The sequence below is a fragment of the Parasteatoda tepidariorum genome, chromosome 10, assembly GCF_982258835.1.
Source record: "Parasteatoda tepidariorum strain Cologne lab strain chromosome 10, Ptep-v5.0, whole genome shotgun sequence".
NCBI lineage: Eukaryota > Metazoa > Arthropoda > Arachnida > Araneae > Theridiidae > Parasteatoda > Parasteatoda tepidariorum.
Genome location: NC_141764.1, coordinates 57,457,432 through 57,477,740, shown reverse-complemented (window position 1 = coordinate 57,477,740; position 20,309 = coordinate 57,457,432). Strand labels below are relative to the sequence as shown.

General features: G+C 29.8%; 1 protein-coding gene across 1 annotated transcript; it reads right to left on the bottom strand.

Annotated features, from left to right (window-relative positions):
• Nucleotides 1-65: 65 nt before the first annotated feature.
• On the bottom strand, nt 66-1,178 carry LOC147802951 (uncharacterized). The gene has a single exon (XM_087153686.1). It carries the CDS (start codon nt 832-834, stop codon nt 73-75), a length of 762 nt encoding a protein of 253 aa, XP_087009812.1. The 5' UTR covers nt 835-1,178; the 3' UTR covers nt 66-72.
• Nucleotides 1,179-20,309: the final 19,131 nt, after the last annotated feature.

Genomic DNA, 20,309 nt, shown 5'->3' with positions numbered 1-20,309 from the left:
GAAATTGTTTGTTGGATTGTCTGTCTCTAACAAAAAGGCGACAATTTGTTGGAGGCAAGATGTTAGTCGCATTCACTCTTGCCTTTCTTGGTTTTTCTGGTAGATGCAGGGTTTGACACACTTTCTAGCATCAGATTTGAATTTTCGATGATAGAAGCACATTTTGGAGTTTCGATGTGGAGATGAGGATTGGCTTTGATGATTACGAAACTGTGCATAATTCCGATTGCGAGACCTGCTGCGCGTCCGCAATGCTGCTACTTCCTTTCGTAGAGCTCTAACTTCTTCTAAAAGTTCAAAGGTGCATTGTTGGTTTGAAGAAACTTCGCTAACTTCACTTGAAGTTGACACTTCCATTACTTTATCAGCAATTTCTGCTGCTCTAGTTGAATTTAGTGAAGGGATTGCGGCCAATATCGACTGAACATGCTGCGGTAGCTGATTTAGAAATAGTTCCAAAAGTAGAGAATCTGAGATTTCGTGGGATTCAGCTCTTCTCTGCATAGTGCGCAAGAGTTCACTAGGCTTTCTATCTCCTAGTTGCTCTCCGGAGAGTAAACGTCGAATTTCCTGGGACTTTGTTTCCCCGCAGCGTGCAATAATTTCTTCTTTCAGCTTTTTGAAAGGATCCTCTGCGTCAGGAGTTATAATGACGTCCCTTACAACTGCGGCTACTTCAGGAGGTAGATGGGCGAGGCAGTAGTTAAACTTTGTTTTGCTTTCCGTAATCGGCTTCGGTGTCGCAAGCTGGAAAGTTGCTTCGACCATATGAAACCACAGGTGTGGATCAGAGATATTGAAGATGGGAATTTTTACTGCAGACGATTCCGCCATAGTTGCAGTTTCCTATTAATTCGATGATGAAAAATGAAAGTTGCTTGTATCGTCAGACATCCGGGTCACCATTGAGGTAAACGAAGATAGCTCCTTTGAGTTACTAATATTTTATTTAACATATTTACATTTATATACAAGTTGGTTTGATTTACAAGAAGCATCATCACAGCAGGTGATGAGAGAAATACTGACAGGCTGTCATGTGCGTGCTGGTATTCATACAATTCTAATATGATGACGTCAGAACACTTATTTCAGTTCACTTCAAAAATAAGTAAAAACACAATTGATTAAAGACAAACAGATAACAATATGAAATAAACTTGATTTTACGATGAGCGTCGAACCTATCACCACAGATCCTTTTAAATTTTATTTATTAAGAACTGAGTTTTGAATGGAAGTAAAATCATGTTTTTACATTAAAGGCATTGACTTCCCTCAAAATAAACATTATGTCTACACGTGATAAATAATGCTTAATGTATAGCAATATACCCAGCATTTAACATAAGAATGCAATAACAGATCACTTCTCCTTTATTGTTTTTTTACTCAAATTTTATTTACAGCAACTGTTAAAATTTACGATTATTACTTTAGTAAGATGTTGCTTGCTATTAAAGTAAACATAAGAAACAAATGTAATTGGTTAATGCTAAATTTGAAGCAAGATTTCCTGAAAGTTTTGATTTAACAAAACTATGCAATGAAAAATAACTTCTATTTTTAGATTTTATTTATTTAAGTTTTATTTGCTTAATTATTTTTAATTACATCAATAATTTCTTTAGTAATACATTGCTTGCTATCTAATTAAAAACTATAATCATCTGCAATGAGTAATGTCAAATTTGACGCAATATACGAAGAGACACTTTATTTAACAAAATAATGAAACGAAAGATCACTTTTTCTTTTCAAGATTTATTTACTTCAGGTCTTCTTTTCCCCTCCTCCCCTACAAAATCGGGGAAATAAAATAGGGTTAACTGAAAGGTCTCTATAACTTTTTTTTGCGGGTTTTTACTTCTTTTATCTCGCATTTCTCGGTATGACGGTGAATTCAAAAATAAATATCACATAAACTCTTAGCTAAGTCTGAATTTTTGATCTATAAGAATTCGAACTGGTTTTGAAAGCTGGATTTAAAATCTACTTAAATCTTCAATCCATTTAAATCTACTATAGTAATTTGATCCAGAAATTCTTACAGTTGTTAGCTATAAACAACTTTACAAACTGAACTGAAACAACTGAATAAAGAAACAAGTTTCTTCAATGCAATTTTGAAAAAAATATTTAGTCCTATTGCATAAAAAACTGTCCCTATTTAATGATTAAAATTGCTTCAACCTATTTATCTGATTAAAAACTTACAAAGTTAAATGAATAAAAGTATAAGCAATGAATATAATATTTTTAAACCGCACCAACTACGAAAATTACCTATAATTACAATAAGGGAATAAAAATGAAGTAAATAAAAATATTAAAACATCATTTTTGGTTAACGAATCACGAAATTACAATTAAAATCAGCATACATGCCATTGGAAGAGTACTTTTACAGCATGAGATGAATAAATATTTACACGAAAAATTTATGGGGATTAAAATCTTATTTTAATAGAAACAGGATGCTAAAACAGCTTTGGGGCTTTTTAGTGTTATTGCAAGCAAACATGTTCAACAAGTTTATTTGGTTCAAAAGTTTTCAAAGCTAAATGAATAAAAGCATACACTTTCATCCGGGGGAAATACTAAAACCCTCAATAACTATTATGAAGGAAGAAGTATGAAGTAAATAAAAATGTTAAAACATTAATTATATTTGGTAATTAAATCACGAAATTGTAATTAAAATCAGTGCATTTACCATAAAAATTGTACTTTTATGACACTGCGTTTGTAAATTTGACTTTGAAAAATTTATGAATTATCTCAATCGAAAGTGAAGTAAAAATACCTTTGAAGACGTTGCTGAGAGATACATAATTTCAGAAAAAATAATTTCGGTAGATTTTAAGTGAACAACTTTTATTTTTTAAGAAATTGCATTTTTTTCAACAATTCTTGAGAGAATAAATTCTTAATAGACGGTTGGTAATCGAAGGGACAGGCATGTATTCCTTTAAAATTATTGCTATTATAATACTCTCACCAATTCATACCTTGCAATTGCATACCTTGCAATCAAACAATTGCATACCTTACAATTCAAAATTTTTTTCGATTTTTAAAAAATAAAACAATATAAAGTAATTAATATCGTCTCGAACTTATTTTTGCATGTAATTAATTTCGGATAAATGGATTTTATAATTGGGTGCAAATTGATTTCGGATAAATGGATTTTATAATTGAGTGCAAAAATGTTTTTATTCACTTAAAAATTACTCGAAATATAGCGTATATGCAAAAAATAAAATTCGCATTGAGGGGTCCAAACTTTGGACCGCTATCCAGACAACTATTAGAGTCATATTTTCCAAATTGCCGTTGCCCCCTCTATTTTTGGAGTCAGAAATTCAGATCCATAAAAAAGAGCATGTTCATTCAGAAAAAAGTATGTTTTTGTGCCTGATATCGTAACGTAAAATATCGTCTGCACTGATTACCTTTATTTCATAACCGTCGTTGAACGGCTGACCCAATATTGTGCTTATGACTAATAATGCTCAACTCTGCAGCCTTGTAATTTTAAATCCAGCAAAGAAGACAAAGGAACTCCTGCATCGAGTATTGGGAGAAATTTGCCTTTATGGAGGACTTTTTGATGGAATTAATCAGCATTCGCTTGGCATGGAGAGGAAAACCACATAAACCTCCCAAGTTCAGCCCAACGGCAAGGGGACTCTAACTCATTATCAGTCTACCACTGAGGTTATTTTAAGTCAACACTGTGGTTGCTGCAAGTCGGGTGCGGAATTCGTATCGAACAGCCATCACTGGGATTCGAACCCGGTTCGCGGCGAATTTGTAGTTACCTCCTCGAACCATTAAGACTGAATCCTAGAACATGATCCAATCATTAGATAAAAAGCACTTTTTTCAAGCACTGAACATTCTGAGACTACTGCTAATCATTTCAATCAGATTCCATTATTTAAATGATATTCTAAATAAATAAATAAATTCAAATATCTAAATATATTGTAATTTTTAATGTTTGAATTATGTTTGGCTGCACACCATACAAAACATAGAATCATATTTATGATGTTTGAATATTATTGTTATAAAACATGATTTGCTATAATTATGTATAAAGCAGAATATACAAAAATATTTATTTTCAAAGTATTTACACTTAAAAACTGCTTTTCTTTTAATTTTCCAAACTATATTACTCAGTGTATCAGTACATATGATTAAAATATACTCTCCTTTTGTCAAAATATATTCAGAGCTTGTACTTAAAAATGATTTCAACTCTCGCACAGCTGAGAATGTTTACATTTCTTTTTCTCCTATTATTCCGCTTTCGCTAATAGCATACATTTGCATGGTGATGCGAGTCCTTAATGATAACGGTTGTTGGAAAATTCCATTTCAGTCCGAGGAAAGCTAGATGAGGCTTGTTTTTCTATTCCTAGTACCTCAAGTACAATTTATGGAGCTCGCATTAAAGTGAAATTAGCTCAAAAATATGCGAAAAATTACATAATTTATTTTTTACGCTTCTAAAAAGTTTTCCATGCGTTTCTACACGCATTTAACAAAAAAATTCCTCTAGCACTTAGTTTTCGCAAAACAAAATTAAACTTTATAGCGAAATTGCAGATAAGATAAATTCATAATAGCTATGAGATTTCGTATACATAATTTACACTAAAATTAAAACTGATATAAAGATTTATTCATGTAATCTTGTGGCAGAAAGATTCCTAAGTAATAATAATTTTAATATTATGAATATTTTAAAATCATTGATATCGTATAATTACTGCAAATGTATTAATTTAAAAAGGTGAATAAGTATAAAGAAACATATTTAATAAAATTTTATGCATGCAAATTGTAATCAGTAATTATTATTGTAAAAGTAACAATTATCTAATAAGAAATAATATTGAACAAGCTCTTCACTTTTATAGTTTATTGCCGTTTGAAAGTAAAAACAGTTTGACACATTATATAAGTTCATCATTATGTACGTTCATCAGTATATCAGCATATAAGTGCCCAAAATATTTATCGTGACAAGCGTTTGTAAAATAGTTACAATTTTGAATTGTAATAAAATCGATTATTTAAAAGTAATTAAGTGAAAACAAATTATTAAATATGATTAACTGAATCTTTACACACATTTATAATTTAGATTTAAAAATGCATACAAAATAAAAATAAGCTAAATGACACTGAATATAATATTTTCATTTTATTTTGATGGAATGAACTTACAAAACAAATTTCCCTTAATCTGATATAATAAAGCCACTGGGAAGGGCAAAAAATAACAAAAACTTGATAATTTGTTTAGCTTTATTACTCGTAATTAGGACGGTATTTGTCTTTTAGTTTTGTGTATGACTTTGTCGCAATGATTAACACTGATTTATTGATTATTTACTTTTTGCCACCTATTCGAAAAACGGATATTCAGCCATTATATAATCTAAAACTTTTCAGCTTCGAATTTTTGTTATACACTTTAATATTGCATAAAATGCTGACTATAGTCATAAACATTCTACTAGCTCTTAAAGAGTAATCAGAACTTTCTTTTAAGTAAATTAGAACTAAAGGATATTAGTAAATTTGAGTTAGTGTGACAAAATGCAATAAAGCATTTTATAACTCAAAGGATTTTATTATACATAGTTACATTGTATCAAATGCCAACCAGTGTTTTGAACGTTTTGTTTAGTTACGAAATGTTCTTCTGAAAAATTTGAGTAGAATAGACAATGCAATAACGGATAGAAGGATAAAGATTTATAGAACTTTCATGCAGAAAAGCTCAGTTAAACAAAAACCTTTTAAGTCTAAATTTCCCACAGGCATATTTGAACAAAACAGTGTCTCCATCTATTCTTGTTACAAAGACGCAAGAGGAAGTTTATAAAACTTAAAGAGAGTTTATACCACCCGAAAGTTAAATGGTTCCAGATAAACTTTAGAATTTTCGGAAGAACAAATATTTTACAGCATATATAAATTTTTTATTTTTTATTTTATCAAAAAGTTATTTTGAGTTAAACGCAAATGTAACAAAATAGTATTTTTAAATGCGTTTCTTTGAAATAATATTTAGCACCTCAATTTTAAACTTAATAAATAAAATGCTTTAAACAATTTAATCATAAAAGTGACTTTTTGCCCCATTACAAGTTATAAAAAATTAAATTTTGTACATTACAATCCTAGTTTTTTCAATAAGTTATGATCAAAATACTTTTATTTTATAAATGTGATTTTTTGTTATCATTTTTAAGTAATATGTAAACAAAAAATTGCATACTTGAAATATTGGGATAACCTTTTTTCATAGCAGACTTTATTGCCCACTATTTCAAATTATAAAGTATGACTTACCCAATTTTTGTTTAAGCAATTTTCGATTATAACTGATGTAAAAGTAGGCCCAAGTGGTACGTGGTACAACGATTGAAATAACTTAGCTATTTCAAAAAAGCTTTTTCTTTTTAAAAATACATTTTTGTTAAGATATTCAACTTCTAAAAGCAAATAATTAAAAGTTCTTATATATAGGGGAGAGTCGGGTAGTCCCGAAAACTTAAGAAGCATTGCTTATATTTCTGTATAATACTGAGTAATAATCAACATTTTTGTATGTTTCTATTGTTTAATCATCTAATTAAATACTGCAAAAAGAATGAACCAAAAAAAGATTAGTTTAACTTAGAAAAATAGAAATTTAAAAAAACATGTTTTTCAGCTCTTTTCAAAATGTATCGGGTAGCCCCGCCCAGTTACAAAAATTATGTTTTTTAAATGTTTTTTCAGAAGTAAATGAAAATGACCAATGTATTGACAATAGATAAACCACATTTATCATTTTTATCACAAAATTATTTTATTTATTACATATTTATATACTTTTAGTGAATTCCATCATTTAATAACAACAAATGTCATACTTAATGTCATACATATATTTGTTGTTAAAAATGCATATAATATTCAAATTAGAAGCAATAAAATAATAATCTTTGCAACCGTACATTTATTGTCGAGATAAAATTGGGTGATGCCACCCGACATTCATGGGAGCGGGGCTACCCGAAATCAAATGTTTTAGAAAAATTTGTAATTATTCGAACAATTTTTCACACATAAACTTCTTTCTTCGTGCAAATTAAACTTAAGACTACATACTTTAATGCTGTTTGTATAGAAAAATTAATTTGTTTAGTATTAAGATGAAGTTTAATCGAAACATTCAGCCAAATTTTCTTAATTTCATGACTACTGTATTCAAAATATTCTATACATATGAAATTGACAGAGGGCGGAGGTACCCGACACTGCCCTATATATATATATATATGTTCAAAATGAGGAATAAAACAAAGAAAAATAATAGACATATGACAAAAAAGGGGGGGGAGGGAATAATAAGTAAAAAAAATAACAAACAACAGTTTAAGAAAAAAAAGAAAAAGAAAAAAAAAGGATGAAATTTTATTTAAAAAACCGGAAATAAAACCGGAGAAAAAGATATAATCTTTTCTTCAGCCCACACGATTATATCCGCAAAACAGAGTGCTTTCTGATATTGTATCAATAAAGCCGAAGAACTTATTGAAACTTACTGTTTTTCTTAACTTTCTTCGTGTTTTCTTGTATTTATATATATATATATATATATATATATATATATATATATATATATATATATATATATATATATATACAATACCACTCAAAAGTATCAGTACGCCTAGAAACTTATAAAAAAATGGCAAAATTCAAAGTGTCGTAACTTCTTTAAAAATGATCAAAAATGATTCTGCTTTATCTCATTTTGAAGCATAAAATCTCTACTTTTATGTACTCTAATTGTTTTTAATTAACATATTTTTCAACTGTGTACAATTACTCTCGAAACAATCATAGAAAATTGTATAAATTTTTTGTGAAGTTTGACGCGATGTACGGGCACAAAGGAGTTAGATATTGTTAAATTTTATTATACCATTGAAAAATTTGGATTTTTAGCTTTCATCAAGAAAAAAAAATTCTAGAAAAACATGTTTTTTGACAAAGTTATTGTCAAAAAAAAAATTTTTTTTTTCCAGAATTTAATGATTTTTCAACAATTATAATGAATTTTAGTGTAATTATAATATGATATGAAATTTTTTTAATTAAAATAAATTAAAATTTAATATTTCTCGATAATATTATTTCATAATTTATTATAACAATTGTAACTTTTTTTTTTGGAAAATATAATAATGAAATAAGAATCAACGTACAATGTACATACATGTACATACAATGTACATACAACGTACAATGCACATACATTTTTGCTTTCAAATTTTTTCTGAGAAAAATATGAAAAAATAAATTTCAAAATATTAAATTGTAAACGTTGATTCTTATTTCATTATTACATTTTCCAAAAAAAAAAGTTTAAATTGTTATAATAAATTATGAAATAATATTATCGAGAAATATTAAATTTTAATTTATTTTAATTGAAAAATTTTCATATATTATTATTACACTAAAATTCATTATAATTGCTGAAAAATCATTATATTCTGAAAAAAAACCCTTTTTTTTTTAATTTGACAATAACTTTGTCAAAAAACATGTTTTTTGGAATTTTGTTTTAAATGAAAGCTAAAAGTCCAAATTTTTTAATGGTATAGTAAAAATTAACAATATCTAGCCCCTTTGTGCCCGTACATCGCGTCAAACTTCACAAAAAATTAATAAAATTTTCTATGATTGTTTAGAGTGTAATTGTACATAGTTGCAAAATATATTAATTTAAAACAATTAAAATACATAAAAGTAGAGATTTTAAGTTTCAAAATGAGCTAAAGTAGAAGCATTTTTGATCATTTTTAAAGAAGTTATGACACTTTGAATTTTGCCAGTTTTTTATAAGTTTCTAGGTGTACTGATACTTTTGAGCGGTACTGTATATATATATATATATATATATATATATATATATGTATGTATATATATATATATATATATATATATATATATATATATATATATATATATATATATATATATATATATATATATATATATATATATATATATATATATATATATATATATATATATATATATATATATATATACTCAAGAGCAATCAACTCTCCTGGATAACGTGGAAGGCACGTGATCAGGTGGAAGTGGTATTTAACTGTTGCTGGAGAGTTTGAGACTCATTCCTTTACTTACCTTCTGTGTGTGATGGGAAAGGCTGTGGATCTAACAGACTTTGATAGAGGGCAGATTGTAATGGCTCGAAGCCTCGGAACAAGTATTTCCGAAACTGCAAGACTCGTGGATTGTTCGCGATCTACAGTTGTTAGTACTTATGCAAAGTGGATGAATGTTGATGAAACCAGCAGTAGACGACATGGTGTTAGACGTCCACACGCCATCAAAGAAAAAGGTCATTGAAGATTGTCTCGCTTGGTGAAGCAAAATCGGAGCCAGACAGTGGTGTACTGATAAAAGTTCATTTACAGTTTCTTTTTTTGAATTTATTTTTGTGCCAATAGGTGGCAGCATGAGTCTTAAAACTTATATTATTGACAGTGAAAATAAACCTTTTTTCTGAACTTTTAATTATTTTATATAAATCTAATAATTAAGTTTTATTGTTAAATGTTATAATTTTAACTAAGAATAGATATAATATAAACCTTTAATTTTATATATTTCACTTTTGGTCGTAAATTTAATTTGTACTATTTGAATACTGTATGGTGGCAACACACTGGGTTGGATGATGAAATTGATTTTTTCAAAGGAACTCTGTTGATGTTCACGAGCTGAGGAGGTGGTTGAAAAGCTCCTGGAAAAATGTTGATTATCCCAATGCGTTGATAAACTCTTTTTTAGAGTAGTGAAATCCGTTGCCTCATTGTAAGGCATATTGGCTTGTTATGTGAGTGAATAAAATAACCAGGATGTATGCCACATGAGTTAGTGCTGGTGAGAAAAAACTCACGTGTAGTAGCCACACGTGGCCTGGCATTATAGTGGTAGTTTTTCATCTACCAAACCTAATGGCTAAGAGTTAATGAGGTGATATGATAAGTGCATAATCTCCAAGCAGTAATGTTAGTATGGTATGGTAACTTATATAAGGGGCAAGATGTTAGCCCGTGGTAATCACTGATGTGCAGTTTTCCTGTTTGATGCTAGTCCACTCGGACAACTTTTTTCATATGTATTCGTAATGAATGTGTTATTTTTCGTAATTTTAAAAAATGTTTTTTACTCAAGTCCCTTAAGGACTTAATCCTTTTTTTGATTTAATTTAATAAACCTAGTTATTTAATCTAATACCTTAGATAGTATTTATTTTCTTGTTGTGTGATGAGGGGGTTATTTTTTACTTTGCAGATAAACAGGTAAGGTATCCCATGCTGGAAAATCGGGGGATCATTAATAATTAACTTAGGTAAGGAAAGAAATACACAACGCGATGTTTAAATTTAGGGGAATAACTATAGGGGAGAGTGGGGTCAATTGTAACATTTTTTACTCAACTATTTTTAACTAACAAAAAATCCAATATATTATCAGTATTAATTGACAGACGAGTAAAGTAGACTATTCTCTACTAGAAAAAAAAATAAATACCTTATTTTAAATGTTATTATATTAGTAATTAACAATTTTCGACAGTCGTGCACTTGTTACAATTGTCCCCACTTACGGGGTCAATTGTAACAGTTCATAAATTCAACTAAAACATAGTTAATTATACATATTATCATAGTTGTGATATATATTTTTTATTGATCAAAATAGTAGTGATATTTTAGGAGTAAAAATAATAATGAGCAGAGACCTAAAGGGTTAAACTTTTAACTTTAAGGGGTTAAAAATTTTAATTTGTGCTGTAAAAGGTGACAAATAAAATAATGCACATGCAACATTATATAAATGATATAGGAAACTATTGGTGGTTCTTAAAGAGTTAAGTAATTGTTTGTAAGCATAAGAATATTTATTTTCAGCTGTTACAATCGTCCCTTTACTTATTGTTACAATTGTCCCCAAGACGCCATTTCAGCTTCATTTGTTAAAAACAATGCTAGTTAATTAACTAAACTAATCTTTTTTTCTGAAATGTTAATTAAGGTGTCCACTTACATATTCGGTTAATAATTTTTATTTATTTAAACAAAATTACTTTTTTACAATATAATATTCTAATACCAAAAAAATTACTTACGTAGCGTGAAAATATCTTTTGTGATGTAACTCTTTCAAAAGTACCTAGAAATGGTTGCCAGCAGGGGTGTACATGTAGATTTATTAAATACATCTTGTGCGCCACCTAAGAACCAAATCTAAAACCCGACACTCGAAATTTTTGCTCTGTTACAATCGTACCCTGTTACAATTGACCCCACTCTCCCCTACTAAACGGTACAGTGGCTCAGCTGACAGCCCATTTCAATGCTGGGTTAAGTGGAATACTATCAGAGCACACTGTTCAGAGGACACTCTTGGATATGGTGCTACGCACAAACGTCCCACTCGGGTGCCTTTGCTGACCAAGTGTCATCGCCAACTACTGGGAACAGGAACATCGTGACTGGTCCATGGATCAGTGGGAGAGAGTTGCCGGGTCAGATGAATCACGGTTTGTCATTCATCACGCCGATGGCCGTGTCAAGATACGCCATCTTGCAGACGAACAGTTGCTCCCTCAATGTACAGTAGGTCCTACACTGGCCGAGGGTGGCGGTATGCTTTGGGGAACGTTCTCTTAGGTGTCTCTAGGACCCGTGGTTGTGGTAGAGCAGACCATTAATGCTACAAGGCAACTGAACATGATTGCGGACCAGTTCACCCTTACATAACCTCCGTTTTTCTAGCTGGAAATGGAATTTTTTAGCGGGACCTCGCCCCGTGTCACAAGACTCAAATTGTGTTGGAGTGGTTCCAGGAACATGACGCTGAATTCCAGTTAACGTCCTGCCCGCCTAACTCACCGGATCTCAATCCGATTGAACACATTTGGAATATCATGGAACGGAAGCTCAGAGTTCAAAGAGCACTAAGTCGCAATATCTCGATTTAGCGTGACAGTTGCTTAAACATCTGGTACAATCTGTCCCCGGCCATCTACCAAGGATTTGTGGCATCCATGCCATGGCGGGCTGCAGATGTTTTTGCAGGCTAAAGGTGGGTCAACTCGTCATTAAGAGGTGGTCCTAATGTTTTGGCTCCTGAGTGTATTTATATATATATATATATATATATATATATATATATATATATATATATATATATATATATATATATATATATATATATATATATATATATATATATATATATATATTAATTTAATAATCTCCTTCTAATTAGTATTAAATAATAGATCAGACTCTATAGTTGATTTTTATATTATGTTTTAAAAATTATCAATCTTATCAAACAGACTCAAGAAATTTCTAGAAATGATATAATATATTATTTTGAAAATTTTTCTTCTTTTTCCTTTATTGTTTTCTAAAGTAATAATAAAATTAAATTTTAGTATATTCTCGTTTTAAATATAAAATAATAATCTTGAAAGCTTCCGATAATTTTCAAAATATCAATTCTGATATAAACCTATTATTTGAGAAAAAAAATATTTGATGTTTTTTTTTTTATCAATCTGATATCCGAAAGGTGTCTCAAGAGATATTTTCCATTAATGGTTAAAAGTTGTAAGAACATAATGATGGAATCTAGTTTCTAAAACGAAACTTTTCACTCTCTTTTGGAAGTAAGGGTAAAATTGATTGAAATCGATTTCAAACACTTCTTTCATTAAATTCTAACCAATAGAACTTCTATTATTGATATAAGCTGTTTATTACATGAAGGCGAAGTTTCCGGAACACTTCTTTGTTAGAAACTTTATTGTATTTTATTAAACCATTCTAGCTGCAAAACAATATTTTCAATTTTTTCAGTTGGTAATAGTTAGAAACAATTTAAAAAGTATAAATTGGCGCTGTAGTTCATTTGCAGTTTACTGAACTTACTTTTAACTTTACTTTTAGAAATGTTCGGGAATATTGACCCTATCATCGTACCAATTTTTCTCAACATTGCAACAGAGGACCCATGGTCAATTAAAATCAATTCTCAATTATAGTCAATTTTAAAACAAAAACCGTTTAGTTGCATTTTTGATACTTACTTTATTTTTTGGTGGCTCAGAGGAGGTGCTCTAAGTTTGAATTCCATTAGTTGCTGGTTGTTACAAATTCTGATCCCGGCTAGCATTGACCACAGCGCTGACGTAAAATATTCTCAGTGGTTGTCGGATGAGAGGTTACAATCTCCTTGCCATCGGGCTGACTATGGGAGATTTTTGTGATGTCCCTTTCCATTTAACACAAATGCGTGTTAGTTTCATCAAAAGTTTCTCCATGATGGCTAGTTTTTCCCACTGCTAGATCCAGGATTTCTCTTGTTTTCTAAGTTAAAGGCTATGAAGTTTCAAAGGCTATGATTTTGAAAAATGATAGTAATGAACTCGGAATCAGGTCGGTAATTCAACGCAGGATATTAGATAAATTATAAATATTACAAATATTATTACAATGGCAAGTTGAACCAAATTATTGTTATTCTTGAATCCGCCTCATAATTAGAATTTGCACTGTTGAGAAAAGTAATTATAAACTATTAGAATACAGTAAAATTTATCGGATTTCTGTTACTTGGTGAACGTCAGAAGCTCAGTAATTTATACGGAAACTCCTTGGCAATGGCTTTTAGTAAAATTGATAATAAAATAAGGATTTTATTACCAAACTGTTTGGCAGCTAATATAGTAAAATTAGGTAATTATGTCATGATATCTTAGAGTATGGCATAAAAACCATTTATTTGGTTAAATTTACCTTTCACAATTCTGTGTTTTAAATGAATGTGTGGTAATAAGAACTATAATTTTGAAAATTAGAACCTCCTGTAAACCGTTACCTTACAAACGGAGAAATTACTAAAACCAAATAAATGGCATAAATACCATATATTTTTGTTTTGCTACTATAATTATGTTGCTCTTTTGTACCTGAGATGTTATTAGCACAAAAGTACGTTAATTTTAACTAATTTTTAATCCATATGACTATAATTAATAGAGGATTTTAATCGATTTTTTTTCATTATCAAAAAAATGCATGTACAACCGTTTTAAATCGCGCGTTTTCTCTTTTTACTTCCAATTCTTTTAATCCGAGAATAACTTTTTTTGATAATCTGATTAACTAAAAATTAAGTGCTTTATTTGTTCACCTACTGTGTGTTGTTCACCCACTGTATAAGAAAAAAAAAACAAGTGATTAATTAAATGCAGATAAAGGTTGTTGGAATGAGTCATCAGAAAGTCTGGAGTAAGGTTCATCAGTTATTAAAAACTCTGTTCAAGTGCTAACAGAGGCAAAGATACCAAGTGGATGCATTTGAATATTGGCTAAACTAGTGGGCCTCTTTAATAATATGGCAAAAAAACTGAATAAGTGCCTGCTATTAAAATTCCTGACTCATCAACCCATCTTTTGATTGGGGATTATAAATTTGAAGCAGCTACGGTTATCAGGGATCATTGTTCAAATAAATGCCTGGAATAAAGCGACTGATAGTTAAAAATATAAAGTTATAAAGCTAATAAAGCTTCTATGGCTTAAGGCAATTTTTCCATCTGATTTTTTATCTTGACAATCGAAGTTACTGCTACGTATGTCACTCATCCGGGGTTCTTACCAACATACATAAAATGTTAAAGGACCCAGATATGGTCCCTTACGTAAATGTAAGTCGTCCAAACTGGAAAGTGTACGTTATCCATGTGAAGGACACTAATGTTATAAAATAAATTTTATCAGCTTAAACAATTAATACGAAATTAAAGACGTAAACTTAAATTTAGATGGATAGTTGCAGTGGAAGATGACAGTTTTATCTCCTAAGCTAAAATTTGGCTGCCTCTATGCAGGACTGGAAGCACCTGCTTTAGAAAATTGAGCCCACCCTTGGCAGTCGTGTCATGATTGTTCGCGCTATTATTTAGTGAGTAAAATGTTTTATTCGGAGAAAAAATTGTAAAGTAATTTCCAGATTTTAATTTTTAATTTGATAAACAGGGGCCATAAAGTATTAAAATTTATATTGAGAAACAATTTTTTTTTTGGCTTATAACATGCTTCCAAATTATAGAATTAGCATATATTATTATTCTTGTTTTACATAACAAAAACGTTTCATGCAAATATTTAAGTAGATAAGTTCTATCTAGATTTAATCTACCGTAAAGTTAAATAATTAGATGCCTAGGTTGTAGGAGTGACCTTTAAAATGAAAAGTTTAATTTCATTTTATGTAGCTTCTAAGGCGTAATGAACCGTCTTTTACCTCCTACTTAATGAAACTGTGTTCCAAAGTAATTTGTCGGGTCTAAATGAGAAGCAATATAAATGCAAAACAGATATAGAAATTCTTGAAGCTAATGGTAAAGCACTTATAGGTTGGTCTTTGCAACGTCAGTGAATAATTCAATTTAGCTAACGCATAAATAAAAATTTTATGACAGAAATTATGTATTTCACGCGATTTACTTAAAATTTCGTTACAGTTAACTTAATCGTTGAAGTAAATCCTGAGAAATGTTAACATTTATAAGAAACAAATCAAATAGTCTCAAAGTGTATTATAAGTTTTGATAAAACGTGCAATGATCATAATAATGATTTTCAAGTTCACTGTAGAGTCCAAAACGCCTATTTATTAGTAGTAAAACACCAGACATTCGGGACTGTGAAGCCAATGTTCAAAAATTGCAAGATTTTCACGACTTCAACTCATGTAAAGACTTTATGTTAAAGACGTAAAGTCGTTAAGTTAGTTAAAATATTTAAAGTTGGGACATGTAGATTTTATTGTCGAAAAAAATGCTTTTTATGAAAACGTTTCAGAATATTTATAATTATGTGAACAAAATATTACTCGAAAAAATATTAAGTCAACAATTGCTAATAATATACTTGATCACATTTAAGCATTTTTGAGCCAATATTTAATCGAACTTAATAAAAATAAATTAGAAAACAATTGAACAATTTAAAAGTTAGGATTACTAAATGAAATAGTAGTAAGCATTATATTAATTCATAAATTTGTAGTAGTTTCCTACTACAGAAATATTCATTAATCAATTTTTTTTTCTTTTTGTCATACAACGTGAATATATGTCCAAGTGAGCGTTTGATATTTTGATACATAAATAATTTTATATATATATATATATATATATATATATATATATATATAAGTTAAAAATGAAGAATAAAACAAAGAAAAATAATAGACATATGAAAAAAAGGGGGTGGGAAATAATAAGTAAAAAAATAACAAACAACATTTTATTTAAAAAAAAAAAAATGAATTGTTAATAAAAAAAACCGGAAAAAAAAGATATAATCTTTTCTTCAGCCCACACGATTATATCCGCAAAACAGAGTGCTTTCTGATATTGTATCAATAAAGCCAAAGCAAAATTTATTAATACAATAGTGTGAGGAGCACTCAAAAAAAATTTATAAAATAACTACATAAAAATAGATCATAAAAAGTAAAAATAACATGTAAAAACAGATCATAAAATAAAATAAAAAACATTAAAAAGGGGGGACTATGAACCGAGTAGCAAAATCATAACAACTTACATGGACAGATTTTTTTACTTTTTATGATCTATTTTTATGTAGTTATTTTATAAATTTTTTTTGAGTGCTCCTCACACTATTGTATTAATAAATTTTGCTTTGGCTTTATTGATACAATATCAGAAAGCACTCTGTTTTGCGGATATAATCGTGTGGGCTGAAGAAAAGATTATATCTTTTTTTTTCCGGCTTTTTTTCCGGTTATTTTTATTAACAATTCATTTTTTTTTTTTTTTAAATAAAATGTTTTAATAAATGTTTAATAAATTTTTTTAAATAAATGTTTTTTGGTCGCCATGAAGAGAAATATATATATATATATATATATATATATATATATATATATATATATATATATATATGTATATATATAAGCTAAAAATGAAGAATGAAACGAAGAAAAATTATAGACAAATGAAAAAAAAAGGGGGGGGGGATAATAAGTAAAATTGATTTGTTAGTTACCTAGGATGATCCCAAAATGGATGTGCGCAAGGTAATATTATACTGGATAATTTTAAAAATTGACCATAAATAATTTTAGAAAATAGATGTTTATTTAAGAAAAAATATAAAGTAGAAAAGAGAAACATAAATTGCCTGTTTCGCCAATAAATTTAGCCACGGATTTGCACGAAATGGATAAGCACATGGAAAAATTATATAAATTATCAATGAAAAAATTTTTAATAGACAATTTTAACACGGATTTGCCCGAAATGGATTGGCGCATGGAAAAATTGACAAATAAAAGAATTTTAGTAGATAATTTTAGCCACTGTTTTACGGATATAATCGTGATGGCTGATGAAAAGATTTTATCTTTCTTTTTTTTTCCGTTTTTTTTCCTGTTTTTTAAATAAAATTTCTCATTTTTTTTTTAAACTGTTGTTTGTTATTTTTTTTCACTTATTATTCCCCCCCCCCCTTTTTATTTCATTTGTCTATAGTTTTTCTTTGTTTTATTCTTCATTCTGAACTTATCTAATGGGTTCTGTTTACTTGCAGCTTAAACGCAATAAATGAAACTTCTTGCTTTTCTTAACTTTCTTCATGTTTTCTTGTATTTATTTATATATATATATATATATATATATATATATATATATATATTTATATGATTATTTATTCCTTCTTCTACTATTATTTTACAATACAATGTGTAACTTTAAATGCATTTTCCTGAAATGCTTCTAATGTGTCCTCAAAATTTGAAAAAATAATTTATACATATTTTTTTGAGTTGCATTATTATTTTAATTTATTCGTAATATTACTTTAATTCATTATTAGTATTAATTTTCTTATGCCTGTACCATAAAATAATATTGAAATCAATAGATTTTTTAGTAAAAGCAGAGATTGAATCATCGAAATTCTATAAAGATAATCGGATAATGCAGTGAATACAACATAAGTTCTTACGCAGTATAAATTTTTACACAATGTACAACTCACACTACGCTAAGTTTTGATGAAGACTTTCAGACGTATGTTTTTATTTATTCATTTTGCGTGTGTATTAACACTAGGACGACAGGCAGTTTCCCGATCTAGAATGACCTTAACTCCAGTAATGAGTATTTGATTTTCAATTCATTATAATTATAGAATGACAAGCTGACCCGGCAAACGTTGTTTCGCCATATGAATTATTTCTAGAGTATGAAAATATATCTTATTTATTGTAAGTGTGTGCGCATGTGGTATATGAGGGGAAGGGGCATGGAGCGCTGCGAACGATGACGGAATGTGAAAATAACAACACACCAAATAATAGGTTTTTTTTTATTTATTGTAATTTCCTTTTTCTTAAATTATGTATACAACGAATTCTGAAAATATTAGTCAACAATATTAATCTCTTAGTGAAATTGAGTGAACAGAATTTTTTGTCATGCCATCTTTAGCAAACACAAATAAACTGGATGGTTTGCCCACTCGAGAGCATGCCACGTGTAATTGTCCGTGTGAAAACCATGGTGTGCTCAAATCTAAGACACAAACAGACATTGTTTGGCCTTGTCATTGCAAATGCCAATCTAATGGGGAACTGAATGCGTTTAAATTGAATTAGCACATCTGTGGGTATAATAGGGATTCGTGGAAGTAATATACTTACACCCCGGAGCTTATCATTTAAAATAATGACTTCGATAACGTTGTTCATTAATTCTTTAACGACTAATCGCGTTGAACAGCCGTGGTGGGTTCAAATTACGAAGCAAAATAACCGGAGATCCAACTTTGAGTACTGAATTATGTGGTGGTAAGCCTGGTAAATCCAATGAGTTTAAAAATTCTGTTGGAAAATTTGCAGCTTCAATGGGATCGCAAACTGCATCAGCGGACTTATATGGTACCAAGTTGCTGGCAATAACTGTTGTATCTTCAGATTCAATTCGTTGACTTCCACATTTTTAGCTGCTAAAATATCCCTTTTTTTCCAGCCACTCATGATGTATGTATTGTGTGTGTACATCAGAGAATATTAGGTTAATGAGAGCATCTTGTGAATCACTGATTGTGCAGAAATCGTCCGGTAATTTTATCCAGTCTCATCCTTAGTAACTTTTCCATCACCGATAACTAACAATTGTTTTGAGAATGTTTCAGCATATGGATCTTGAAGCATTTGGATGCGAATATTTACTTTTAGTTGAACTTTTTCAACGTTACGCCACAGTGGAGATGATTTCAAGCAAGCATTGATCTCACCAGCGTACGTTGAACGCTGAATGATGGGAAGTGTTTGTCTGAAATCACTTGAAAGGAGTGTCAGAGTGTCGCCAAATAATTTGTCATTGTTTTTTGCGTGCCTTTCAATGTCCTGTTCAACGCCTCAAGCGAATGTTTATGTGCCAAAGTTATAGATCCCAGATGATAATTTTGCAGTGTTTCAACACTGTGGCCATAGATGATTGCTTGTTTATGTTGCACACTGCGTCTGGGTTGTTTTGAATATTTAGTGGCAGCTTAAATACTGACTGAGCTGTTCTGCCTCCATCCCCATCCAATAAAGTTGCCGCAATGCTAGATGAGGCATCGGTCAACGTGATGCAATTATTTGATCGTATTTCAGCGAGAATCAGCGAAATAATAAATGTTTTGCCAGTTTCACCTGGTGCATCCAAAAAAAATCATCTTGTCCTGCCGAAACTGCGAGCATAATGCGTTCATAAATGTTCCTTTGTTTCTCATTCATTAGTGGAACATTGCGAGTAACAATCGCTGCCATTTCTACCGAATTGTATTGAAGTTCACGATTCATGTCAGTGTTAAATAAATCAGATGCACTTCTATTTGGCGAAGGCATACCGAAATGACTGAGTGACAAGTTGGCAATAATAATGAAAAGATCCTCAATAGCAATCAGTGCTTCATTGCACATAGCATCGCTGAATGCTATCGTTAGATTGTTGCAACGTGTGCGATGTTGATACCGTATATCATCAGGCATCGAATCTTTGTGATTATCCCATAGCGTTTCTATACGTGCCGGGAAACATGTAGTTAATACTACAGCGAATAGTAGACGATTTTGCTTTG